General features: G+C 56.9%; 1 protein-coding gene across 11 annotated transcripts in view; it reads right to left on the reverse strand.

The window, feature by feature from the left end:
- Positions 1 to 21,860, reverse strand: part of CTIF (cap binding complex dependent translation initiation factor) — a 281,307-nt gene that overhangs the window by 64,461 nt on the left and 194,986 nt on the right. For all 11 annotated transcript variants that reach the window (XM_032422779.1, XM_032422782.1, XM_032422781.1 and 8 more), the window contains one exon: positions 19,594 to 19,893. In XM_032422779.1, coding sequence (XP_032278670.1) covers positions 19,594 to 19,893 — 300 coding nt within the window. The remainder of the gene's footprint in view (positions 1 to 19,593; positions 19,894 to 21,860) is intronic.

Raw genomic sequence — 21,860 nt, forward strand, 5'->3', positions numbered from 1 at the left:
GGGTCTCGGTCATCTGTCTCCTGCCAGCGCCCCTCACAGCTGCTCCCGGAGAGCCAGGGAAAGGCACTTCTGTTGTCCTGACCCCAGCCCCGCCCCTCCCTCAATGGTCTGGAGGCCCCAAACAAAGTCCCATCCCCAGGGTCCCTCCCAGGCCGCCAGCCGAACCATATGGACAGGCTGTGGTCCCCAGCAGGCCACAGACTGAGTGACAGGGTGAGGGAAGGGAGATTTACTACCCTGCAGGGAGGGAAGGGACTCAGAGGTCGCCCAGTCCATCCGCTGCCCCCAAGCAGAAAGCTTTCATAGAGTCAGCAGCGGCTGGTGGGGCTGGCGTGGGGTGGGGGCGGCAGTGATGCCGGCAGAGGAGGAAGGCCCCTGGGCTGTGCTGGGGTGAGGCCCAGGAGGCACGAGAGCGGGGCCGGGTCCTTCCCGTCCCTTCGGAGTTCCTTATTGAGATTTGGTGCGCCACGCATCCTGATCTAGCGAAAAGCAGTCAAGGCCAAAGGGGAAGCACTGCCCTAGGACGGCACCTCGCACTGATTCAGGCCCCGGTCCCTGGTCGCTCCTGCTCAGCCCGGGACAACTGTGTAGCGCTGGCCGGGATCCTCGGCGCACCTGGGATTTATGGAGGGCTCACTCTGTGCCAGGCGCCGCTTTAAATCTTTACAGGCGGCATCTCATTCAGTCCTGCTAACGGCTCTATCACCATCCCCATCACGTGGGGAAGAAAACAGACAGGAAGATTAGGTCACTTGTCTAAAGGTGCGCGCTGGGAGCGGCGGAGCTGGGCTCTGCACCGGGGCAGGAATGCAGCTCCGACTGCAGCCAGGCTCTAAGGCTGCTCCCTGCTGAGCCGGGGCGGCCCTAACCGGGCTGCCGAATGATGCTTGGTTACGAGCAGAGCCAGGTGGCCCTGCAGTTCTGTGCTTCTGGCAAAGCCCGACTCTGGGGTAGACTCCTTTTCTCTTGTCTTCCTTCTTCCCTCCCTCCTGCCTTCTCTTTCTTTAATGAACAAAGCTCACAGAAAGGCAGAAGGAGGGCACGGAAGCTTCCTGTTTCTCACTCTTACAGGCTCCAAACCTAATCTCAGCTATGGTGGCTTTAAGTGACTACAAAATGAGAAAAATCGCAGAAAGCGAGACCTGACCTGGTTTCGTGAAGTGGTCTTGGTGACCTTGATGCATCCCAAAGTCCCCCACCACTGTTGTCTGCCCTCCTGGAGGCTCCGGGGTGGGGTGGGGTTGGGGGCTCCTGGCAGCTCCAGGAGGAGGGGGGCAGGATCTCCTCCTGTGCGCCCATCAGTCATCCTGCACAAACCTGTCCACATAGCTCACATTTATCTGAAATGGACCAGGTGTGGAAAATCGGGTGCTCCCACGTGCAGCAAATGGCCGAGGGCTGGGGGCTGGTCTCTTTGGGGTATGTTTATCGGGAAGAATGGGAAGATATTGGAGGTGACCACTTCTGGAAAGTGAGAATGGCAGCCTGGACCTCTCTGAGCACATGTGGAGCGGCTCTTCCCATGTATACGTGTTCACTCTGACCCAAGCATCCCATGCTCGCCATGCTGACACATATGAAATGAGGGGGTCCTTGTAGGCACCCAAGCCGGAAACTTGCCAAGTCATTCAGAGCCAACCCTGAGATCACTCTCAGGTCCCCCCCTGCCGACCCTCGGGTCCCACTGCCATTGCCCGAGGGAAGCCTCCAGATCATGCCTCTCCTCCCCAAAAGGGACATCTTGCTCCTCCCAAAGTCCTCATCCTGCCCTCCTCTGTCGCACGGCAGAGGGAGATTTAAAATGCCCATCAGGAGAAGTCACCTTCCTTAGAAACCTTCAGTGGTGCCCCAAAGACCAAAGGGTATGGTCCCCATTCCTTGGCAGGGCAAAGTGTTCCTCCCAACTTAGGTTTGGCTCTCCCTCCCCCCTTCTCTTCCCTCTGCCCCCAATGCACACTTCTTTCCCGTAATATCACCTCCTTTGCCCCTGCACACTATTCCTGCTTCTTGCCTATGTGTATGCTCATCTGTTAGCTGGGAAAACGATCCTCTGCAAACTTCTTCATTGGGTACCCCCACACCAGCCACGGAGACTCACCGGCCGATAGCATTTGATGTGCCCTGAGTGAGTTCTCTCTCCTCTAGATTCTCAGACAGTGTGTGTGTGCCTCTGCAAAAGCCCTCAGCAGCCACGTCTGCAGTTGCTGGTTTACCCTTGTGTGTCTCCTGCCAGATGGCGAGGCACCCAGTGACGGCAGGGACACCGTTCCATTTCTCCACCAGCACCCTGCGCGGCGCATAGCAGCTGCTCAGCTAATGAATGAGCACATCTCTGTGTTGAAAAGCTGTAGCCGCCGTGCACGTGGATCCATGTGAGATGGACAGAGACTGTGTGCACGCAGGAGGGCGATGAGGTGGCGATGTCAGGCCACCGTGCACGCTGGTGGGAGTGCAGTGCGTGCTGACCAGGTAACTGGAGTCAGTATTCCCGAGCGCGGGAGTCAGCGTGCTGTGTTTGGTGGGAAGCGGCCGACGCAGCTTCTCTGGGTTTCCCCAGGCCTGCCGGGGCAGCCGACAGCCGCGGCGTGCGGTGGCCGCTGGGACACTGCATTCCCAGCCGTGTGGGAGGAAGCATCTCTAGCCGAGAGAACAGAGCAGGCGGGCTGGGCTGCAAACCCAAGCAGCAAAGCTGAACATGAGTGCCAGGCTGAGACACGCAGCCCCAGGTTCGGGAGTGCCCTGTGCCAGCTCGCGAGCTGTACCCCGTTCACTTATCGAGTCCTCCCACCCAGCGGGCCTTGCAGGTCTGGGCTCCCCCGCACCCGGACAGTTGGATGCCCCGCTGGAGTGTGCTGTTCTGGACATCAACTAGGGGGCTGGGCGTGGGCTCCAGGATTTCTTGGATCAGAAAGATTTGAGGGTTGCCAATGTTTTATTTTGCTAGGGATGTTTTTTAAAAAAGGTTTCATCCATCATTTCATAAAAGAAAGGACAATCTAATGCCAAGAGAGTAGGAAGGATGCAGTCTCAGAATAATGGCCAGTCCTTCCCAGGCAGGGCGGGGGGCAGAATCACAGCGGACATAAACCGTACTAGTACAGCGCCCTGTGCAGACCAGCTTCGGTCTGGCACCCGGGAACCACTCAGCTAAGGGCCCCTCGGCCTGGCCCCACGTGGGAGGGCCTGCGTGGTACCCAAGTCTAACAGGCCTGTCTCCAGTCCTTCTTCATTCTACGGAGAGGAGACGAGGGGCTGCACCCTGCATCACTCACTAACAGGCTAGGACATGGGGACAGGTAAAGGTTAACTGGGGAAGAAGGAGAAAACCCTTTTACACTCTGGGGTGTTCTGGGAAGGCAGGTCAGGGCAGGGGAAAAGGGCCTGCCAGGCAAAGCTCCCCACTTCCCAGTCCTGTCCTGGGCTGGCTCTGGTTCCCTCCTGGCTCTGGTGCCGTGGTGGCCAATGGGGGAGGGGGGCAGCAGCTGCCCTGGGCCACAGGCGCCAGGCATTCCTCCTGTAAGCTCCACACACGGCCCCGGCCCCGTTTATAAGGCACAGGGAGCCAAGGAGTCTGTGTGGCCCCGCCAACTCAGCCCAGAGGCTCAGAGGAGGGAACCCAAGCCGGAGGTGAGGCTGAGCCACTCCATGCCAGCCCCAGGAGCTGGAGGCCTGCAGCTCCCAGAGCCCCTGGCACCTGACCTGTGGCCCTCCGGGTGCCCAGAAGCCCTGGGATCCGGGCCGAGGAAGGGGAAGCTGGAGGCCGAGAAGCCCTCAGGGGTGGGTGGCATTCATGCCCCCAGGGCACCGTATCTTTCTCTCAACCTAAGAGCCCTGTCACCTCTGCGGGCTCCTTCCTGCATTTTCTACACCAGAGGTGGCTGATTTCCAGGTCAGGATGGGGAGGGGCTGGTGGGACAGGGTGACCTGGCTGCCTTGGACGGTGGAGGTTAAGAAAGGAAGGCAGAGTTACCCCTCATCCCTCTGCAACAGCTAGGACTTTATCCTCCAGACCAGGCAAGGGCCCTGAGCCCCTGGTGGGTTGAGGGGCTTCACGTAGCTTTTCCTGTCTCCCTGGAGACATGCATGGAACCCAGGCCACCTTCTACTCGAGTCAGCAAACCTGGGACCAACACCCCCACCTGCAGAGAGCCTCCGATGGGCTGTGCCCTCCCTCCTACCCTGGGTTCAGGTTCCCTCATGGAACCTATGACCCACCACTGCCCCCGGAACCTTCCACAGCCCACCTCCTCCCCACGGCTCACTGCCATGTTCCTATGACCCAGGTCTTTATTCGCCGGCCCTAGTGGACACAAAGCAATTTTAATCATTACAATCATTTATGCGGCACTTCACAGTTTACGAACTTTTCACATCCTTATTTCTTAAGATCTTTCCACCCCTCCTGGGTGATATGCAGGGCAGATATAAATAATCCCCATTTTATAGCTGACGAGACTGAGAACCAGAAATAGTGGGCGATGTATCCAAGTCCATATGTGAAGTCGAACCGAAACCAGGCCTTTTAACCATTTGCACCGCACTAAGAATGTTCCTTCTGGCCAGCCTCACTCCCCCCTCCTACTCTCTGGTGGGGGAGGAGGAGTGTGGAGAGGAACACCGGCCGAGGGGGAGGGGAGGGAGGACCACATGTCTCCTCTCCCAGGCCCTGAACCCTGCTGTTGGCTTCCATAGGTCACTTTCACAACCCAGGACAAAAATCTCACTAGATACGGCCTCAGACCGGCTGGCTCCAGCCACCCTGGCCGGCAGACGCAGACGCACACAGACACACAGAGCCCGGGCTATGTTATCTCTCTCTGCAGACCGTTTCCTACACTTCTCAAACAGCAGATTTCTTCCAGCCTGGCCGCCTCTCCCAGTCACCACCCACAGCCACCGGCCCCTGGGACCCGGCCAAGTCCCCTAGACGGTGACGCCGAGTCCCTGCTATCAGACAGTCGCCTCTGCCCTCCCAGCCGCCGCCCCCAGAGTTCCCTGGAAATGTCCCTTCTGCAGGCCCGGCCCCCACTGCGACGCAAATCTTTGTCTGCACACACAGCTGACTTGTGTTTGCAGGGACAGACAGGGGCTGGTGCTGGGGCCAGGGCCAGGAGGCACGGGGAGGGCAGAGCAGACGGGGAAAACACAAAGTCCAGAGAACAAACTTTTGCAAGCAAGCCCTCTGGGGTCATTTGGGAGCCTGACAATAAGGAGGGGGCTCGAAAAGCCAGAAGCGCCACCACGGCAGGGATGGGGGTCTTCACACACATACATACTACCTGCTCTGTGTGCTGGAAAGCTGTGCTAGCCAGGAAGGGGTGGGATGAGAGCAGGGAGCCCAGGGACCGGGGAGGGGACTGAAGGAGCTTCTGAGCCTATCTGCACTCCCTCCCTCGAGCCCCACCCCACCACTCTGCCCCTTAGGTACACAGAGGGTGCTCAATAGATGCTTGTTAAGCTGAACTGGCCTCAGGCCATCTTGCCCCCAGTGGGGCTCTCATTCCAACCAGCTCTTGAGAAGGCTACCTCTTTGGTCGGGGCCAGAGGGAGAGGAAGCACGGAGGGAGCCAGCTGCAATGGGCCAACGCACCATATTTTCGAGCTTCCCTTTTATAAGGCCGAGGAGCCAAGGTGTCTGTGTGGCCGAGGCACATGTGCAGGGAGGGGATGTGCGCGACCCCCAGGCAGCCGCAGAGGTGTGCGTGGGAATGCGCTGCATTAAGTGTCCCTTGCCTTCCCTGCAGGCCGGCCACCCCCCCCCCCCCCCCCCGCCCCTTTCCTTTTTTCACCCCCCCCCCCTTACCCTGTTTCTGAAAGAAGCCCGCGGCTGCGAAAAGGCATGGGGGCAAAAAAAAACCAGGTGGTTGGGGGGGGGGGGTTAAAAAAAAGGAAAAGGCATGGCAGTGGCAGCAAAGACGGCTTTTCACAGCGTGGCTCTTTCTCTGGGGTGACACTCTGGGCTGCGTGCCGGGGAAACCTTAGAAGGGCTCCTCTGGGATTGAGCAACCCAGGCTGCCTCGGCTCACACCCCTGGGTCCTCACTTCTTCATACTTTAGAGCATTAGAAATGAGACAGCATGCAGGCGCTCTCTCTCTCTCTCCTTTTCCCTTTGCAGGCCTCAGGTCCTGTCCTCTCAGGCTTGATGACTAGTGAGGAAGGGACCCGTTAAAGGTCCCACCACCCCTTCCTCCAGCCTAGACAGGCGACAGAGGCCCAAGGCCCCATCAGAGACATGACCCACTTCCTCCAGGCTTCCGTTGCTGGGGCCTGACACAGGAGCCTCGGCTGCTACCCGACCGCGGGGGGCTGCCAACACAGGGGCGCCGCGGGCGCCCACTCGACAGGACCCACTTTTACCCAGAGCTGCGGCCTCTAGCCCCTGGGGCCGTCATACAGGGACAAATCAAACCGAACTGAGTTTTCTTCTTCTCTTTGTCTCTTTTCATGAATCACCAGGGTGACAGGCTGGAGAGCAATCGTGGGGACGGCCACAGAGGAGAGGCTGAGGCTGGCTGGGACAACCAGGAGCCACCTTGCTGCTTGTCCGCAGCTTGGTGGAGAGGGGCACCCCTGCCCCCGGCCCCCACTGAGACAGGCAGAGAGCAGGGGACCCCTGAGCTCTGGTCTGGAAACTGTCTTGATGCTTTTGGTCATGAGATGACAGCGAGGAGACCACTCGGCTCCTGTTTAGTCTACAGGGAAGAGGCTCTGGTCGCTCTGTCATTCAAAGGTGTCTCCCTAGCTCATCCCCTGCCACCTGTCACCTTATACCTGCCCCCACCCTGCCCCTAAACACAAATACACTTCAGCCAACAGAGGCACTCAGGTGGCGCACATCCTGAGGAGGCAGGGGTGCAGGGCACTGGGGGACTAGGGTCCTGTTCTGCTTCTTCCCTGACTGGCTGTGTGACCTCAGGTGTATTTCCTAAGTTTTCTGGAACTTTCTTTACCCATGCGTAGAATGGGACTCTTAACATGCACCTCACAAATCTCTAAAGGGTACCCAGGGCGCCCAGTATCTGCTCTCAGCCAGTGCACCCCGAATGCCTGCAGAGCGACCGCCCGACTAAAAGGGAGGGCAAAGGGGCCTCCAGCCAGACACCTGACAGGAACACCCAGACACGGGCGGAGTGAGCGCTCTGTCGGCTTGCCGCAGACGCCCGGAAGGGGCCCTCAAACTGAGGCTGCTGGACTCAGGGCTGGGGCCCCTGAGGGGCTGGAAATTGCACACGGGAGGGTGGCTTTGTGGCAGAACTACCATCATATGGCTTCAATCTTCTCAGTGGGAAAAGCCCCGGGATGCCAAGATGTTGGGTTGGCCCAGGAGAGGCCTGCGGGCAGGTGAGGCCAGCCTTGCATCCTGGCGCCCCCTGCAGGCCGCTCTACCTGCAGGAGGGCACGGACTCCACAGACCAGGCAGGAGGGCAGGGAGGAGAGGACTGCACTGCAGACCTCCCCCATCCACACCCCCTAGGCGTCTGCCAGGGTCTGCTGGGGTCTGCTCTTCACTGGTGAACCCACTGACCGATCAGTCAGCAGTGGGCGATTACCATGCACTCTGTGTGCCCCGCGTGTCTGCTCTAGAATGACAGACACAGAGCTGGTAGGCACTTGGAAATCGCCCTTCTGACCCCTTTATTTTATAGGTGAGGAAGCCACCAGATGGGTGGGAGGGCTGGCCCGAGGTCACCCAGCTAGAGAAATGCCGGGCAGGAGCTAGAACCCAGCTGGCTGGAGCCTCGGGACCTCCTCTACCACACCTTCAAATCCCCTCCTGAGCAAGTCCCCATCTTCTCTTCCCGCACCCAGGCAACTCCCAAATATTCTCCAGGCTCTCCTTGGTCCTGCACCCCCACGCAACCTTCACAAGCCCAAGGTGCCCAAGGGGCTGAGGGAGCCAGACAGAAGGAGTCAGGAGCCCCGCTGCCCCGTGGGGAGGCCGACCCCCAGACCACAGGAGGACCATGAGGCCCAGAGTGGGGGGAGCCAGGCCAGACACTGGCTTCAGACGTCTGTCTCCTGCTCTATCCCTTGAGGCAGGTCAGAAAATATGTCCTGGGGGAGGACGGGGAGGTAAGAGCAGAGCAGTGAGGCTTTGTGAGGCTGCCGGCCCCACGGCCTCACACACAGCCCTGCTTCTGGTTCCCTGTGGGCTAACGGGCTGTGGCAAGAAGACAGCGTGGCGCTGGGTGTCTGCACAGAGAGAAGCATGTGGGCACCCACCTCCAGCCTGCTCCCTGGAGTAGCCGATCCATAAGGAGGGGCTGAGTGAGTCACGTGAGGTCGGAACCTGGGGCCCTGCCCTCGACTGCCAGGCCCCCCACCATCTCCCTCAGTGACACCGTGGTGTCCCGGGCCCCCCAGCAGGCTGGCCGGGGCCCCAGATGCAGCGGCCCTCCCTGCCCCTTGCCCAAGGAGAAGTTTTAGGTCTGGATTAAAACCATCTTGGCTTGCAATGGCGAGAAGCAAGTGCCAGCAGATGAAAGGGCCAGTGTGGTGACTGTGGCCTGGGGTCACCGCCTGGCTGGGCAGCCTCACACCAGGGCTTGCTGACGCTGGTGGAGCCCCCGATGCTTCCCGGACACCCTCAGCCAAGGCTCTCAGAGTACCACCTGCCTCATCCCGCCAGGCTCCCCCACACAATTGCGCCCCACAGGCTCCCCTCATCTATAAGCCTTTGCTTTGGATCCTTCCTCCTGTTCTCCTCTGGCTCCCCAAATCCTGCCTCTTCTTTCATGCCGCCTCCTCCAGGAAGCCTTCCCCAGCTGCTAGCACTTAAAGGGTTTGCCCCCTTCTCTGACTTTCCTAAACTGCTCTCTGGTTGAGCTGGCCTTGCCCCTCCAGCAGGCTTCTGTCTGGTAGAGGCCAGGGCCGCTGCTTCACTGGGGTTTAATAGTGCTGAGCATGGTGCACCCAGCAGGGCCTCCACGCCAGCCCCACGGCCCTGTGAGGGCTTTCCTTGCAGCTGGATCTCAGGGCTATCCACAATGCCACATCCGAATCCCAAGTTCTAGTTGTACAAGTTGGTGGCCCCTGGGCTTGTAAAAGGTCGGGGGAGGGGGGCTCTCCTAGGAACCTTGATGAATGGGATTCATCAGGGCAAAGGGAAAAACACGATTTTATGAAATTCAGAAGTTCCTCCCCCAAGAGGACACAGACAAAATGATATGTGTTCCGACAAATTCTAACAATGATTATGTCTGTGGGGTAAGCGGGTGTTGGACCCAGGTATTATTACCCCCATTTAATGGGAGAGTAAGTGGAGGGCAGCTAGAATTCAAGATCTGCCCAAAGTCGCCAGCTGACTGGTTACCAGAACCAGGGTTAGACACTGGGCCGGGTCGGGGTTGGACGCTGGGCTTCAGCGATGATTTCTTCGGCCACGTGGCAGTCCCTGTGGCCCACACGCAGGATTCCAAGTGACTCGGCTTGCACAATGCATTAGACATACTATTCCTTTAATCAGGGGTTTTTCAGCACCCAGAGCAATGCAATGGCCTGATGGGGGTCAATGGCAAGTATGAGTCCAGCAGTTGGGGCTCTGATTTATAGGCAGCGGTGCAAGAATGCACTTATCCCAACTACAGAGAGACGTTCATCAGCTTTAGCTGGAGCCCAGCCACCCCTGGATACTGCCTATGCTCCCCCCTCCTTTGGTATCACCCCTGCTCTGAGGCCGAGCTGGGCACCATACAGTAGCGTGGTGGCACTTGGTTGCACACGATCCAGGCATGCACACACATGGTGGGCACCTTTCTGGAATGTGCTCAGTCCTAGTGGGGACTGTTAAGAGAGGGATGATCTGTGAGGCAGGCGGCTTCCCCAGGGCCCCTTGCATTGCACTCTGCATCCTGGGATGCCTGGTGACTGCTCAGTAGCCACCCAGAGGGGAGCTGGGAAGACTTCTGTCCACTTACGGGGACCTCTTATTTGTCTGGGGAGATGGAAGCCAGCTGCCCCGAAAGCAGCAAGTTTAAGACAAGCGTGACACTCTTGCTGGCTGTTTACATCGTTGTCCTGTCATCCTCCTTCCATCCCCTCAACCCTCTCCGCCCCCCTCCCACACTCCTTAACTTCGGGTTAGTCACTCTTGTCCACACCAGGCATCCAGAGCACTGCCAACGCACGCAGGTACGGGGGCAGGACGGCGAGGGGGAGCGCTCACCCAGAGCTCCTGGTTCTCTTACCTAAGAGATTTCCGAGCATAACATCCTATAACCCATCATACGTGTCTTCCTGAAGCCTGGCTTCTGTTAACCTTCCTGGGCCTCGAGTCTCTCATCTACAATATGAAAGGGTTGGATGGGTAATCTATAGATCCGTCCTTCGGTCCATACCATTCTCTGAGTTTTAGTTAACCTTGGGATGCTATGGCTCAAGAACCAACAATGGCTCTCTGGTCCTACTCCATGAAGCCCAAACCCTTTCGTTTCATCTTATGGACTTCCTCCAACTCTCCACTTACACCCTTGATGCCAGGCCAGGCGGTGTCCCCACTGTCCCTTACTTGCATCACTTCTTTGGATCTTGGCTCATTTTATCTCCCCCATCAAAAAACGATCTCCCAGAAAACAGTTTGGCAGTTCCTAAAGAGTTAAAAGTAGAATTTCCATGTGATTCAGCAATTCCACTTCTAGGTATATACTCACAAGAACGGAAAGGGGCCAAACAGATACTTGTATGTGCACGTTCACAGCGGTGTGACTCACAATAGCCAAAGGAGGACACAACCCAAGTGTCCAATGATGAATGAATGGATAGACAAAATGGGCAGACCCACCCGATGGAATATTATTCAGCCGTGACAAGGAATGACATTCCGATGGGTGCTACATGGATGAACTTTGAAACCACTTTGCTAAGTGACATCAGCCAGACACACAAGGACAACTACCTTATGAATCCACGCATGTGCGGTATGTGCAGAGCATGAGAGTCATGGAGACAGAAGGTGAGGGGCTGGGGGGTTATTGTTTGGCGGCTATGGGGCTTCTGTTTGGGATGATGAGAGGTCCTGGGGGTGGATGGTGGCAGAGGCGCTGCAACCTCGTGGTTGTGCTTGGTGACACTCAGTTACGTGCTTAAACATGGTTCAAATGGTAAATTTTATGTTGCATATATTTTATCACAATACAATAAAAGGCCAAATAAAGAAACCCAACCAAACCAAACAAGCCAACAACACCATCCTTCCCGCTCTCCTTCTCAGCCCCTCCTGCCGAGTCCAGGTCCCTTGACAAGCCTTTCTCACTCTTCTGGGCCCCACGGCTGGGGCAGGCGTCTGAGCTCCACAAGCTACAGGGAACAGCAGTCTCCTTAGGGCCTTGTGGACCCTGGGTTCAGAGGAAGACCTTGGACAGGGACTCAAGGCTACTGACTTCTCTTGGAAGGAATGACCTTCCACCATCCCCTTCCTTCCCCGGAGACTGCCGCTCGTCCTGGGTGGTGGCCGGGAGCCTCCCTGGGGAGCCAGGGACAGGGTGGTGAGCAGTTACATAACCTGCAGGGAGATTTTTTCCATCGGCCTAGGCAGTGCCAGCTTTTCAGAGGCGGCCACGGCAGGTAGAGGCGCCCTGTCTGGGCCGGCCGTGCCTGGGCAGGGCAGCGATGCTGTGATCTGGAGTGGCTTAGCATAGCTCAGATTCCCAGCGGCGGCTGGGGGCCGGCCACTCGCTGAGCTGTGGGGAGGATCTGCTGTCTCCTGCTGGCCTGGCTCTGGGAAGGGGAAAGGAGGAGGTGCTGGGGGTGAGCTGCCAGCCAGCCAGGGGTGACCCTCTGGGGCCCGGGACACCCGAGCTGGCCTTCTCCGATAACCCACTTATCTACAGTGCCTGCTTCGGCATGGCAGCCTCAGACAGGGAAGCGCCCCGGCCAAGTTCTCTCAGGGGATTTAGCAGGGAAAATGAAGCCGGGGTGGGGGGTGAGGGTATGCAGGGAGGAGGACACGGCCTGGCAAGGGACACAGGTGATGGCGAAACGATTTCTGACCCGGGTAAAGTTCCCCTGGCCCAGAGACAGGCGGGAGGAGAACGCTGAACTGTCCCCTTCTGCTGTCACCAATGCTCCTTTGTCCCCGCTGGACTGAAGCTCCTGGAACCGACCATCTGATGCTGGCCCAGTACCCACTATGTGCTGGCATGGTAGGGGGGCGGGGTGCACAAAGATGACAAGAACACAGTCTCCGCTCCCAAGACGCCAAGGGACACAGCCTCCGACAAGAAAACCTGAACGGGCAAGCTGCTGCTCTGGGCTCCTTCTGGGACTTACTGAGGGTCCACGATCATTTCCTTTCCTCTGCTTATTTTCCGATTAAAAATTCAAAATGCTTTTTTTCCCGTTCAAGTCACGGGCTGCTTCTGTCCCACCCAGCATTCCAAAGTTCCATTTAGCACTTTCGAAAGCCACCATGACCTCCCACCACCCCCTCCACCACATGCCACCCCAAGTTGAACAATCTGAGAAGCCTGGTGCCTTTGAGACCTTCCAGCTGGGGCCTCAGATACAGTCCACAGACTCTGGACAATACCCCCATCTGCACAAACTGGAAGAAGACCAGGGGGGCGCAGATTAGCAGCGACGACACATCGGCAGGCTGGGCCATGGGGCAAGATACGCAGCAAAGGCTCAATAACGGGTTTGTTGAGAGGAAGAAACGAGGATTGGAAGAAAGAAGGTACAATCCACTCATTCCAAAGCCAGGGTGGGCAACAGTGTGTCCCTGCTGGTTCTGGTAGGGTGCACTAGGAGCTGGGTAGCAGCCAAGCATCGGCTCTCCCTGGCACGGTGGCTTGCCCGCATGGACTCTGATGCAGAAGGTCAAGCTCTTGGGACAGTCGGTCTCCCATGGCATGGGAGGCAGGCTTGCTGGTGCCCATCCTCGGGGGGGATATGTCTGCAGCTCCCCACGGCCCTCACAGGGCAAGGACTTCAGTACGGGCAGGCATAACGACTCAAAGGGTGCTCGCACCCCGGCCAGCAGGTGGGGTCACTTTTTTTTTTTTTAAAGAGAAAAAGACTTTTGTGGGTCTTTGCAATCGCCATCCACAGTCTGCCCACAGGGAAAGCGGTCTGCATTGCTGGGAGCCCTTTGCTTTATCCCCTCTTGATTTCTAGCAACCAGTGGAGGGGAACTCGGGGTGGGTACAGCCCCGGGCTTTGCTCAGGCTCTGGAATGCACAGAACAATGCGCTTCTATCCCTGAGTATGCCGGGCTTGGGCCAACAGTAAAATTAGTTTCCATGCCTGGAGTGCATGTCAGCTCAGCGGTGGGCGTGCAGAAGTGAGGGAGGTCTGAGCAGAGAGAGGGTGCCAGGGGGTGAGCCAGACCTCACCTCAGGAATAGCAGCTGTGTGGTTCATCTGGATAAAGCCAACGGAAATGTGAAGGTGATTCCTCAGAGACCCTCAGCCCTCCCCTGACCCAGAAAGCTCAGACTCCAAGACTGCTGGAAATACAGTGAGATTATACTGGAAGGGTGGATTTTGGAATCCCCACTGACAGCTTCAGGAGACAGATTCCTGATCTTCCCAACTTTCTGACCTTTACACCCTATCTGGGCGGCGGGGGTGGGTGGGTGGGTGGCACGGGAGCCAGGAGCTTGGGGTGCTGGACTAACAGCCTCCATTCAGCCCAATGATTTTGGGTAAGGCTTGTAGCTTTCCTGAGCCACTTTTCTCATCTGTAAACACGGGGAAGGACTCCTGCCCTGGAACCCAGCTCAGAGAGAGAGTCTTGACATTCACACACAAAGTGCTCAGGAGTGGAGGAGCCCACCACACAGAAGGGAGCACTGGGACTTAAGATGGAGGGCTCCATCCTTCCCTTACAATCATTTCCTGAGCACCACTATGCCCAAGTCATGATGTCAGCAGCTGGGGACTGATGCCAACTCAGCCAGGACTCCTGCTCTCGAGTTTACATTTAGAGCTGGTTAGAACCCTAAGAATCAACGTTAGCCCCTCTCCCCGCTCTCCCTGTAAAAGATGGGAGTTAGGAACTCCAGGTTGTAGGTGAGGAGGAACAGGTTTGATTTTCCTGAAACCTTGCAATAACCAGGAGAGAAGGAAGTTCTCTCTGATGAGTGCAGTTAGAAGGATGGCCCAGGGCCTCTGCCCAAGCCAGCAAATGTGGGACCAAGACAGGGGGCAGAGGATGGGAGAAACGGGGCAAGAGTAGGATGTATGTGTCCCACCAGCCCTGGAGATGTATCTTATGTTTTTGATGTACTGATGGGGCTGCCAGGCCAGGAGATCTTGAGTGCGCCTTCCGGGCCTAAAACCCATAGTTAAAATCACTCCCAGAGACCCCTCAGAACCCCCTTGCAGCCCCTGGCGCCACTCAATGGAGTTTCCATGTATCAAAAGCCCCAAACACAGTGCTGACCGGTGACCCAGCCAGAAACGCAACAGTTTGTCTGTTCTCTAGCTTGAGACCAGTTTTTTTTTAAGAGACAATCTTATAGAAGGTGCTGGTGGAGAGCAATTTATTTTGAAATCTGGTCATATGCCAGATTCCGATTTGGCGTGGTTTTTTTTTTTTTTTCCCACAACAGCCCTGCTGTGTTTACGACTTGAGTTGAGATGACTTGTTTTTTTTTTTTTTTTTTTCAAAAAAGGTATCGCATCCTTCTGTTAGATGTGTTGTTGGCAACGGTTGCTAGGGAGAGCTGGGGTCAGTTACAGACACACTGATGCTTGCTCTAATAATACTTCGCTCCACATAGCTCAGATGCAGACACCTCTTGGCTAAACAGGGCATGCACATTTCAACCGAGGAGGGCTTGAACTTGTCCTACCAGGCATACCTCGGCCAAGGAGCACTGCCGGAGCCCAGGGGGAAGGCCTGGGGTGGTGACAGGGCAGTGCTGGGCGGAGGGGGCTCAGGCCTCCAATTCCTTTCATTCCAGAGGTCCCATAAAAAGAGGCACAGTCATTCTTCCCCGCCTCGTGAAGCTGGAGCCTCCCCGCCGCCCCGTTATCATCCCGCAATTCCTGCGCGAGGATCAAGGCCAAGAGGTTTGGTGACTTCTGTCACCCGGGGGTCCTGGGCACCCCACATTCTCCTGGAAGTCAGACAGCATCAAGGCACACACTCCAGTGGGTGTGGGACCCTGCAAACGTGAAGTCGGGAGCCAGGCAGTGAAGCCAGCCTCCTCCCCAGCTTTACCGGGTGGCCCAGCCTCTGGCACACGCGGGCCATGTGGGTTCAGAGTGAGGTCCTTTCCCTAAAACACGTGATAGCTGCTCCGACAAATGTCCGAGGCCAAGAAAAAGGAAAAGGACACGGGGAGACAAGCCGAGGACAGAGAGGACTAGGGCCAGCGGTGAGGAGAGGCGACTCTGGGCTCCCGCTTGGTTGACTTGGTTAGTACGGAGCTGCTTCCGGAGGAACCCCGGAATGGTGGCGAGGAATGTGAGAAAGGGCCCCCAGGATGGTCCAGAACAGCTTTCTCACTGCCCAGAGGGGAACCTGAGGCCGAGCAAGACTGTCTCAGCTGTCATGTCTCCTGCTCTGTTCGCTCCCCAGCTCAGGCTCCGCTTCCTCCACACTACTCTGCTATGTACCTGCTACGAATTTCTTGACTGGCTCCCGGGATGACAGGCAGGGCCGCTGGTTCCTAAGGGACAATGGTGGCATCTCTGGAGTATCTACCTCACAAGCGGTGCTCACCTGCCTACACAGCAGCATCATGCGCCGGTGGGGGTGGGGGGTGGGGGGAGATCTTTCCAAAGGATGGCCAGCTGTCCCTGGACAATCTAATTCAACTGGTCCACGGTAGGACCCCTGCACCAGTAGGCTCCTCTCCATATGATTCCAGCGGGCAGCTAGGCTGAGAACCACTGGCCTACAGAAAACCCAGTGGCTGAAACTCAGAGTTCCCAGGCCCGATCCCCCCATCTGAGAAGCACACCAATAAGACTGTGCCTCAGTGGGCCCATCTATGAAACTGACCCCTCACCCACAAACCATCAGTCATCCAATACAAGGCCTTGGGACTCAAAGTGTCAGGTCCCTGGGCCCACAGTGCCCACATCATCTGGGAGCTCGTCAGACCTGAGAATCTCAGGGTGCACTCAGAACTACGGAACCAGAACCTGCATTTAAATGAAATACCATGCGATTCAAAAGCACATTCAAGTTTGAGAAGCACCGATCTGATGAGAAACACTGATCTAACGCTCGACGCGTAACAGACATTTAATAAGTGGAATTTTATTTATAAGAACAGTAAAAAAAGGACCCCACATTTAAGGCAAAACAACTTGGTTTTGATGTAAAAATCGAAGACCATTTTTGAGCTACGGGATTGGCGATGGGTCCACTGAAACCCTCGGGGCTCTGGCGTTGTCCTGGCTTATGAGGGCAGTGTTTCTGGGTTCCAGGACAATGCTGAGTCTCTGGCTGGGAAGGGTTCAAGGCCCTTTGACCTCCCTTTGGCCCCACTTACCGCCCTGCAGTTTCCGCACCCCAGCTTGGCAGGCAGCTCTCATGCCTCTGCCAGAGCGTCCCCTACAGCAGAGCCTGCCCCTCTCCCCCTATGCTGCCAGGTCCCACTGCCGAAACCTGGGCAGCAAAAGCAGTCGGCCAAGGAGAGCACCGTCCAAAGCCAGCACTGGGAGCTGTGTTCACACCCCGGCGTCGTTGCAGCCGGCGTCGCTAAGCCGGGCCTCTGACGTGGCGACAGCAGCCCAGCTGTGACCGGCTGGAGAGCCAGAGGGAGCGGGCCTCGAGAGGACAGAGCGCTGAGTATGAGCTGCACAGAGAGAAAGGGCAGGGAAGACCTCTGGGGGCCGGGGACTGTCTGCCGGGAGAGGGACACAAATCAGGTTTGCTAGAAAATGAAGGCAAGTCAAAAAAGGCACCCCTGTGGGCATGAAGAAGGAAAGTGGGGTTTGATGAGCCATGTCCACTTCCCGCTTTTCTTGTACCTTGTGAGTCTGGGGTGGTCAATGGCCACGAATCATGCTGCTTGGAAAGCTGACTTTAATCTGCCACCTCCTCAGTGCCAGGGAGAGACAGCAGGGCCCGAGGGGGCCCGAGCAGACCCACGGGGTTGGCTTCCTCTGAGCCTTGTAATCGGGGAGTTGGTCCGTCCGGAGCTTAGAGGCAGCCGCACGGCAGCATATCCAGCCTGCCCAAAGGGCTTGAAAGTGAGTGTCCAGCTCAAGCCCTTCAAGGGGCTCTCTCCTTAGCTGACACAAAAGCTGGGGCTGCAGGCGCTGGGGAGGTAGGTGGTGAGTGGGGGCCTACGGGGGACATTTAGATTTCTCAATACCTGACCCACAAATACTCTACCCAGGCAAATGGCAGATGTGGGACTGACAGCCCTCCTCTGCCCCAGAGACGAGGTGGCATCAGTCGGGCTGGGTCTCCTGGGCTGGCTCCCAAAGCGTATGTCATACCCGTCATTGAGCCATGCTATGGGGTGGGTGGGGTTCTGAGGACTAGGGGCATCCAGGACTGTTTCCGGCAGCGGCAGGGCCCAGGGAAAGTGAGGGTGGACGAGGCTCCTGTGGGGTCCCTCCTCAAGGCCCCTGACTCATCTCCAGCAGCGTCAACCTGTAAGGTCCACGGAGGAGGGTCAAGCAGCCAAGCCAAGCCCTTCCCAGTGGGAGCAGCAGAGACCCAGCACCAGCTGCTGACCGCTGAATCAGGTCGAGAAGCCCTGTTTCCCGGCTCTCGATTTAGTGCTCTTGCCCTGCGCTAGCATTTGCCAAACTATGTCTCTTGGCACACTACTTCCATAAGACATTATTAGCCAGGGGATGCAAAGAGGACTCGTTGAGTTCGGCGGGGCCAAACATGTTCCCTTCCTGCTGTGCTAAGCCAGTCCACTTTGTGGCTGATGGAGAGGCGGGTGTGCCACGGACCCCCTTCTGTGGCTGAGCATGTCCCAGGATGGATGCCCTGCCGGACACTGTGGGCAAGGCTGCTCTGACCACCGGTCGTTGGAAGAAATGCCTGACCCGGGCAGGATCCTGGGCGGACCCTGCGGCCAGCTGCCCTTCCCGGCCGGGTGCGTCTTGTCCCCACACCCTGGATGTCTGTCTGCCGCTGGCTCTGGCTAGGTTACTTGGAGCTAGCAGTCATTGTCTGCAGGTCTTGCCCTATCCTGGCCCTTCTCTGAAAAAGACCAAAAACCAAAGCCAAAGGCCAATCGGTCCCTGACTCCCCCGTGCGTGGTAGTACGTGGCAGACAGGCTGCTCCCCGCCGCCACCCTCCACACTCTCCCAGGACATTCCGGCCCGTGAGGAACATGCCCGATGTGCAAATCCCTCAGGTAATGCGGGAATTCGTCACCAGGGGAGCGTGGGCGATCCAGGAATGGGAACCTGATCGGGGCCTGGGGCTGGAAAGAAGCCGCCCGGGCTGGCCAGCGAGGGCTCAGGTTGCAGTGAGCAGACTCCCCAGGAAGAGGGGAGGACAGCACGGATGGAGCCCTGCGGGCAGCACACACAGGGGGCTCCCTCCTCCCTGTTTTGGGGGGAAGAGACGGCAGACTTTGAACCAGCTGGTTAAGACCAGCGTGACCACATGCCTTGGTTTACGCCTGGTGTCCGAGTGTAATTATGGATAGAGCCCCTGGGCCTCTCAGAAGTGCTGGGGTTTGGATGACCTCTCCTGTGCTCCCCCTTGTTCAGACAGACTTGCAGGGGTTCTCCTCCCGTTCTGGAACTCTGCGTTCAGAACGTCCAGGCTCCTGTCTTACCTCACCTGGACTGGAAACTCAGCTCACATCTCAAGGAGTCTAAGGTACAAAGTCAGAATAGAGACGACTTTTCCGCAGCGAAGGGTCCCCAGACGTGGTGGCCATGCCGTACCACCTGCTACCTCTCCCTGACGCCGCCAGTCCCCCTGCTACCGCACCCATGACGGAAGAGCAGGTGCTGACCTCCAGCTCACGAGATGGAACAGTCTTCGTCTACGCGCCCACGCCCGTGCCTACTACCCTCTGACACTGATAAAACCAGCACTGAGCGCTGGCACCCACGGAGGAAGAGATGAAAAGGATCGAGATTACGCTCTCAGGAGGGATTTTGAATGGGAAGGCACCGAGGAACAAGACAGTCTTGGATCTCCACGCTTCCCCTCTGCCTTAAAGGTGGTCTCAGGAAGCCCAGTGTATGGGCAGCCAGACCAAACCTAAGCACCAGCTACACCACCTCCAGGGGCTGGGGGCGGGGGGTGGTCCGGGGCAGGAGGAAGAGGAGGAGGAAAAGAGAAGTCCACACCAAGTTCGAGTCCGCTCGGACGCAGAGAGGTCAAAGCACAGAGACGGGTTAAGACCAGCGTCAGCGTTCTTATCATGGAAGTAGAAAGAGGGAAAGGCTGATTCAACATGAAGCACCTATGCAAGTATATTGTCCATTGTAACCATGGAGTACTCACACAAACACATGCAAATCCGGACACTCATCCCTTGCCCCTCGGGTGCCTTTTTATTTTCTATAATTAATCGGGCAAGGGTGGAACTTGGGAAAAGTTCAACTGTGGTCAGAATCAGCAGCCTTCTCTCTAGTAATAACCCAGGGGCGGGCGCAGCGCAGCGGGGACGGGGGCAGGGGGCCCGCAGCTGCCGGTGTCCGGTTACCTGAAGCATGTTGAGAAGCAGGCTCCGGAACTTGGTCCCCTCCACCATGAAGAGTGCCATCTTGTCGCAGAGCTTGGCGGCCGTGAAGGCGAAGCTGCGGTCAGACACGGCCTTCTGGTAGATGGTCCGGACGATCTCTCCCAGCATCTCCTCGGAGTTGGTCGAGTTCTGGGCCTCCTCCATGAAGGTGGTGAGCTTGGCATCCACGTCGCTGCTGTTGTTCCGCATGCTGTTCAGGATCTCAATCAACTTGTCCATCTTATTCTGCTGAGGGTTGGTGGTCTCCACTGCCACTTCATCCTGGGGGTGTGGGAGACAAACCGAGTTGCGCCTGAGTGGAGCCGAGGATACCGCTGGGGGTGACCAGGGGAGGGAGGGCTGCCGCCCCCAGAAAGGATCCAGCCCTACCTTCTTGAACCTGAGGTCTGGTCCCTCTGGGAATGCTGACCTCCACCAAGGACCCTCGGGCCCCAGGGTCCTCTGCTGACCTTTCTCTTGGCTCCTGTGACATCTGGGGCTGACCCTTCTTGCAAGCTCTAACTCTTACCCAGGACTCCCATATATATTGGCTGTGTACTGTCTACTTGCCTATAAAATGTCTCAAGCTGGAAATGACTTAATGGGGCTTGTAAAAGATGAAATTAGATAACAAACAAAATATTTTTTTGCAGGAAGGAGGGAGGTATCCAAAATGCCTACCACCTTGGTTAAAGACGCCCATGGAATGGCTACCTTGTCTACCAGACTCTTGGTTCCTAGAGCCCAAGGACGATTGTGTTCTCTGGGTAAATATGGCCCTGGTTTTGTGTCCTATGGAGATTGTGCTGGCCTTCTATAACAAATGCTATCTACCAAGGAATCCTGCCATGTGCCACTAAATCGATTGGCACTTCCTGGAAGGAAGTTTTAAACAACAAACTCAACACCCTTAAGAAGTTTCACTGCAGGTGGATCAGACCTGGGCTGGTGAAGGAAGAAAATGGCATCTGACAGTCTCAAAAGTATTTATTCAAAAGCAATGGATTGATGGCCAAGCATGTGATCACCCTAACTGCTGGGATGTAAGATCGGGGTGAAGGGCACGGTCAGGGACATAAAGTGAGGTCCCACGCTTGCCCTTCTGTTCTCAACAAGGAGAGTTCTAGGCTGGGAGGCACAGACCAGGGTCCTAGAACCTGCTGTCTGCCTCTAGCTATTTGGCTATTGGCAGTGGTTTCACTCTCTGGGCCTCAGTTTACTCACCAGTAAGATGAGGAGGTTAGATGATGTATCGTTTCTCCTGAGGCCTGTTACTGCCTATGCCAATGTCCTCCTGGTTTAGGAATCCAGGGGGCCTCATCTAAGGGGAATCCTTGAAACCCATGTATAGGTGCTATGAGTCTACCCTTATTCTAGCCCCTCCTTGCCCACCCCACTGCCCAACTATCTGGGCCCCAGGGCAGAAGAGTGGTCTGTACATAAAATAACCACCACCCACAGGGGTCTTTACACATGTCATGACATTTAATCTTCACGGTCTGTCTGCAAGGTGGGTACAGATGAGTCAACTGGGGCTCAGAGAGGCTAGGTGACTTGCCCAAGGTCACGTAGCCAGTCAAAGGCAGAGTGAGCATCAGCTGGTCTGCTGGACTCTCAAGCCCATGTTGTTTCCACTCCAGGACACTGCAGCTACATTTAGTAGAACTGGAGGGAATGTAATGAATAACCCCCCCACCCTGGCCAGGCTGTAGGAATATGTCTTGGAAGGTCTTCAGGAGAAGACATACTGGTCACCAGCTGGGAACCACTTCCAGGCTCCCACCTTTGAGAAGCAGGGAAATGAACGGCGCTTTCCTCCTGGACCTCACAGCTGCTTGTCCCCTGGGGAGTGGTGGGGTGGGAACTCAGGGCTGCAAAGGATGCCAGGAACAGCATCTCAGCTTCAAGCGCTGGCTTGGGAAGAGGTCTGACCTGCCTCGTCCTGCCTGAGTGTGGACCTGGACCTGGCTTCTTCTTTTTTTAAAAGATTTTATTTATTTATTTGACAGAGAGAGAGCACAAGTAGGCAGGGTGGCAGATAGAGGGAGAGGGAGAAGCAGGCTCTCCACTGAGCAGGGAGCCCAATGCGGGGTTCCATCCCAGAACCCTGGGATCATGACCTGCGCTGAAGGCAGCTGCTTAACCAACTGAGCCACCCAGGCCCCCTGGACCTGGCTTCTTGGGCAAAAGGTGGAGGAGAGTAGGCGGTCGAGAGAGGCTGGGGAGAAGCCCACAGCTTCGAGCTGTGC

The sequence above is a fragment of the Phoca vitulina genome, unplaced genomic scaffold (genome assembly GCF_004348235.1).
Source record: "Phoca vitulina isolate PV1807 unplaced genomic scaffold, GSC_HSeal_1.0 scaffold27, whole genome shotgun sequence".
In the NCBI taxonomy this organism is placed as follows: domain Eukaryota; kingdom Metazoa; phylum Chordata; class Mammalia; order Carnivora; family Phocidae; genus Phoca; species Phoca vitulina.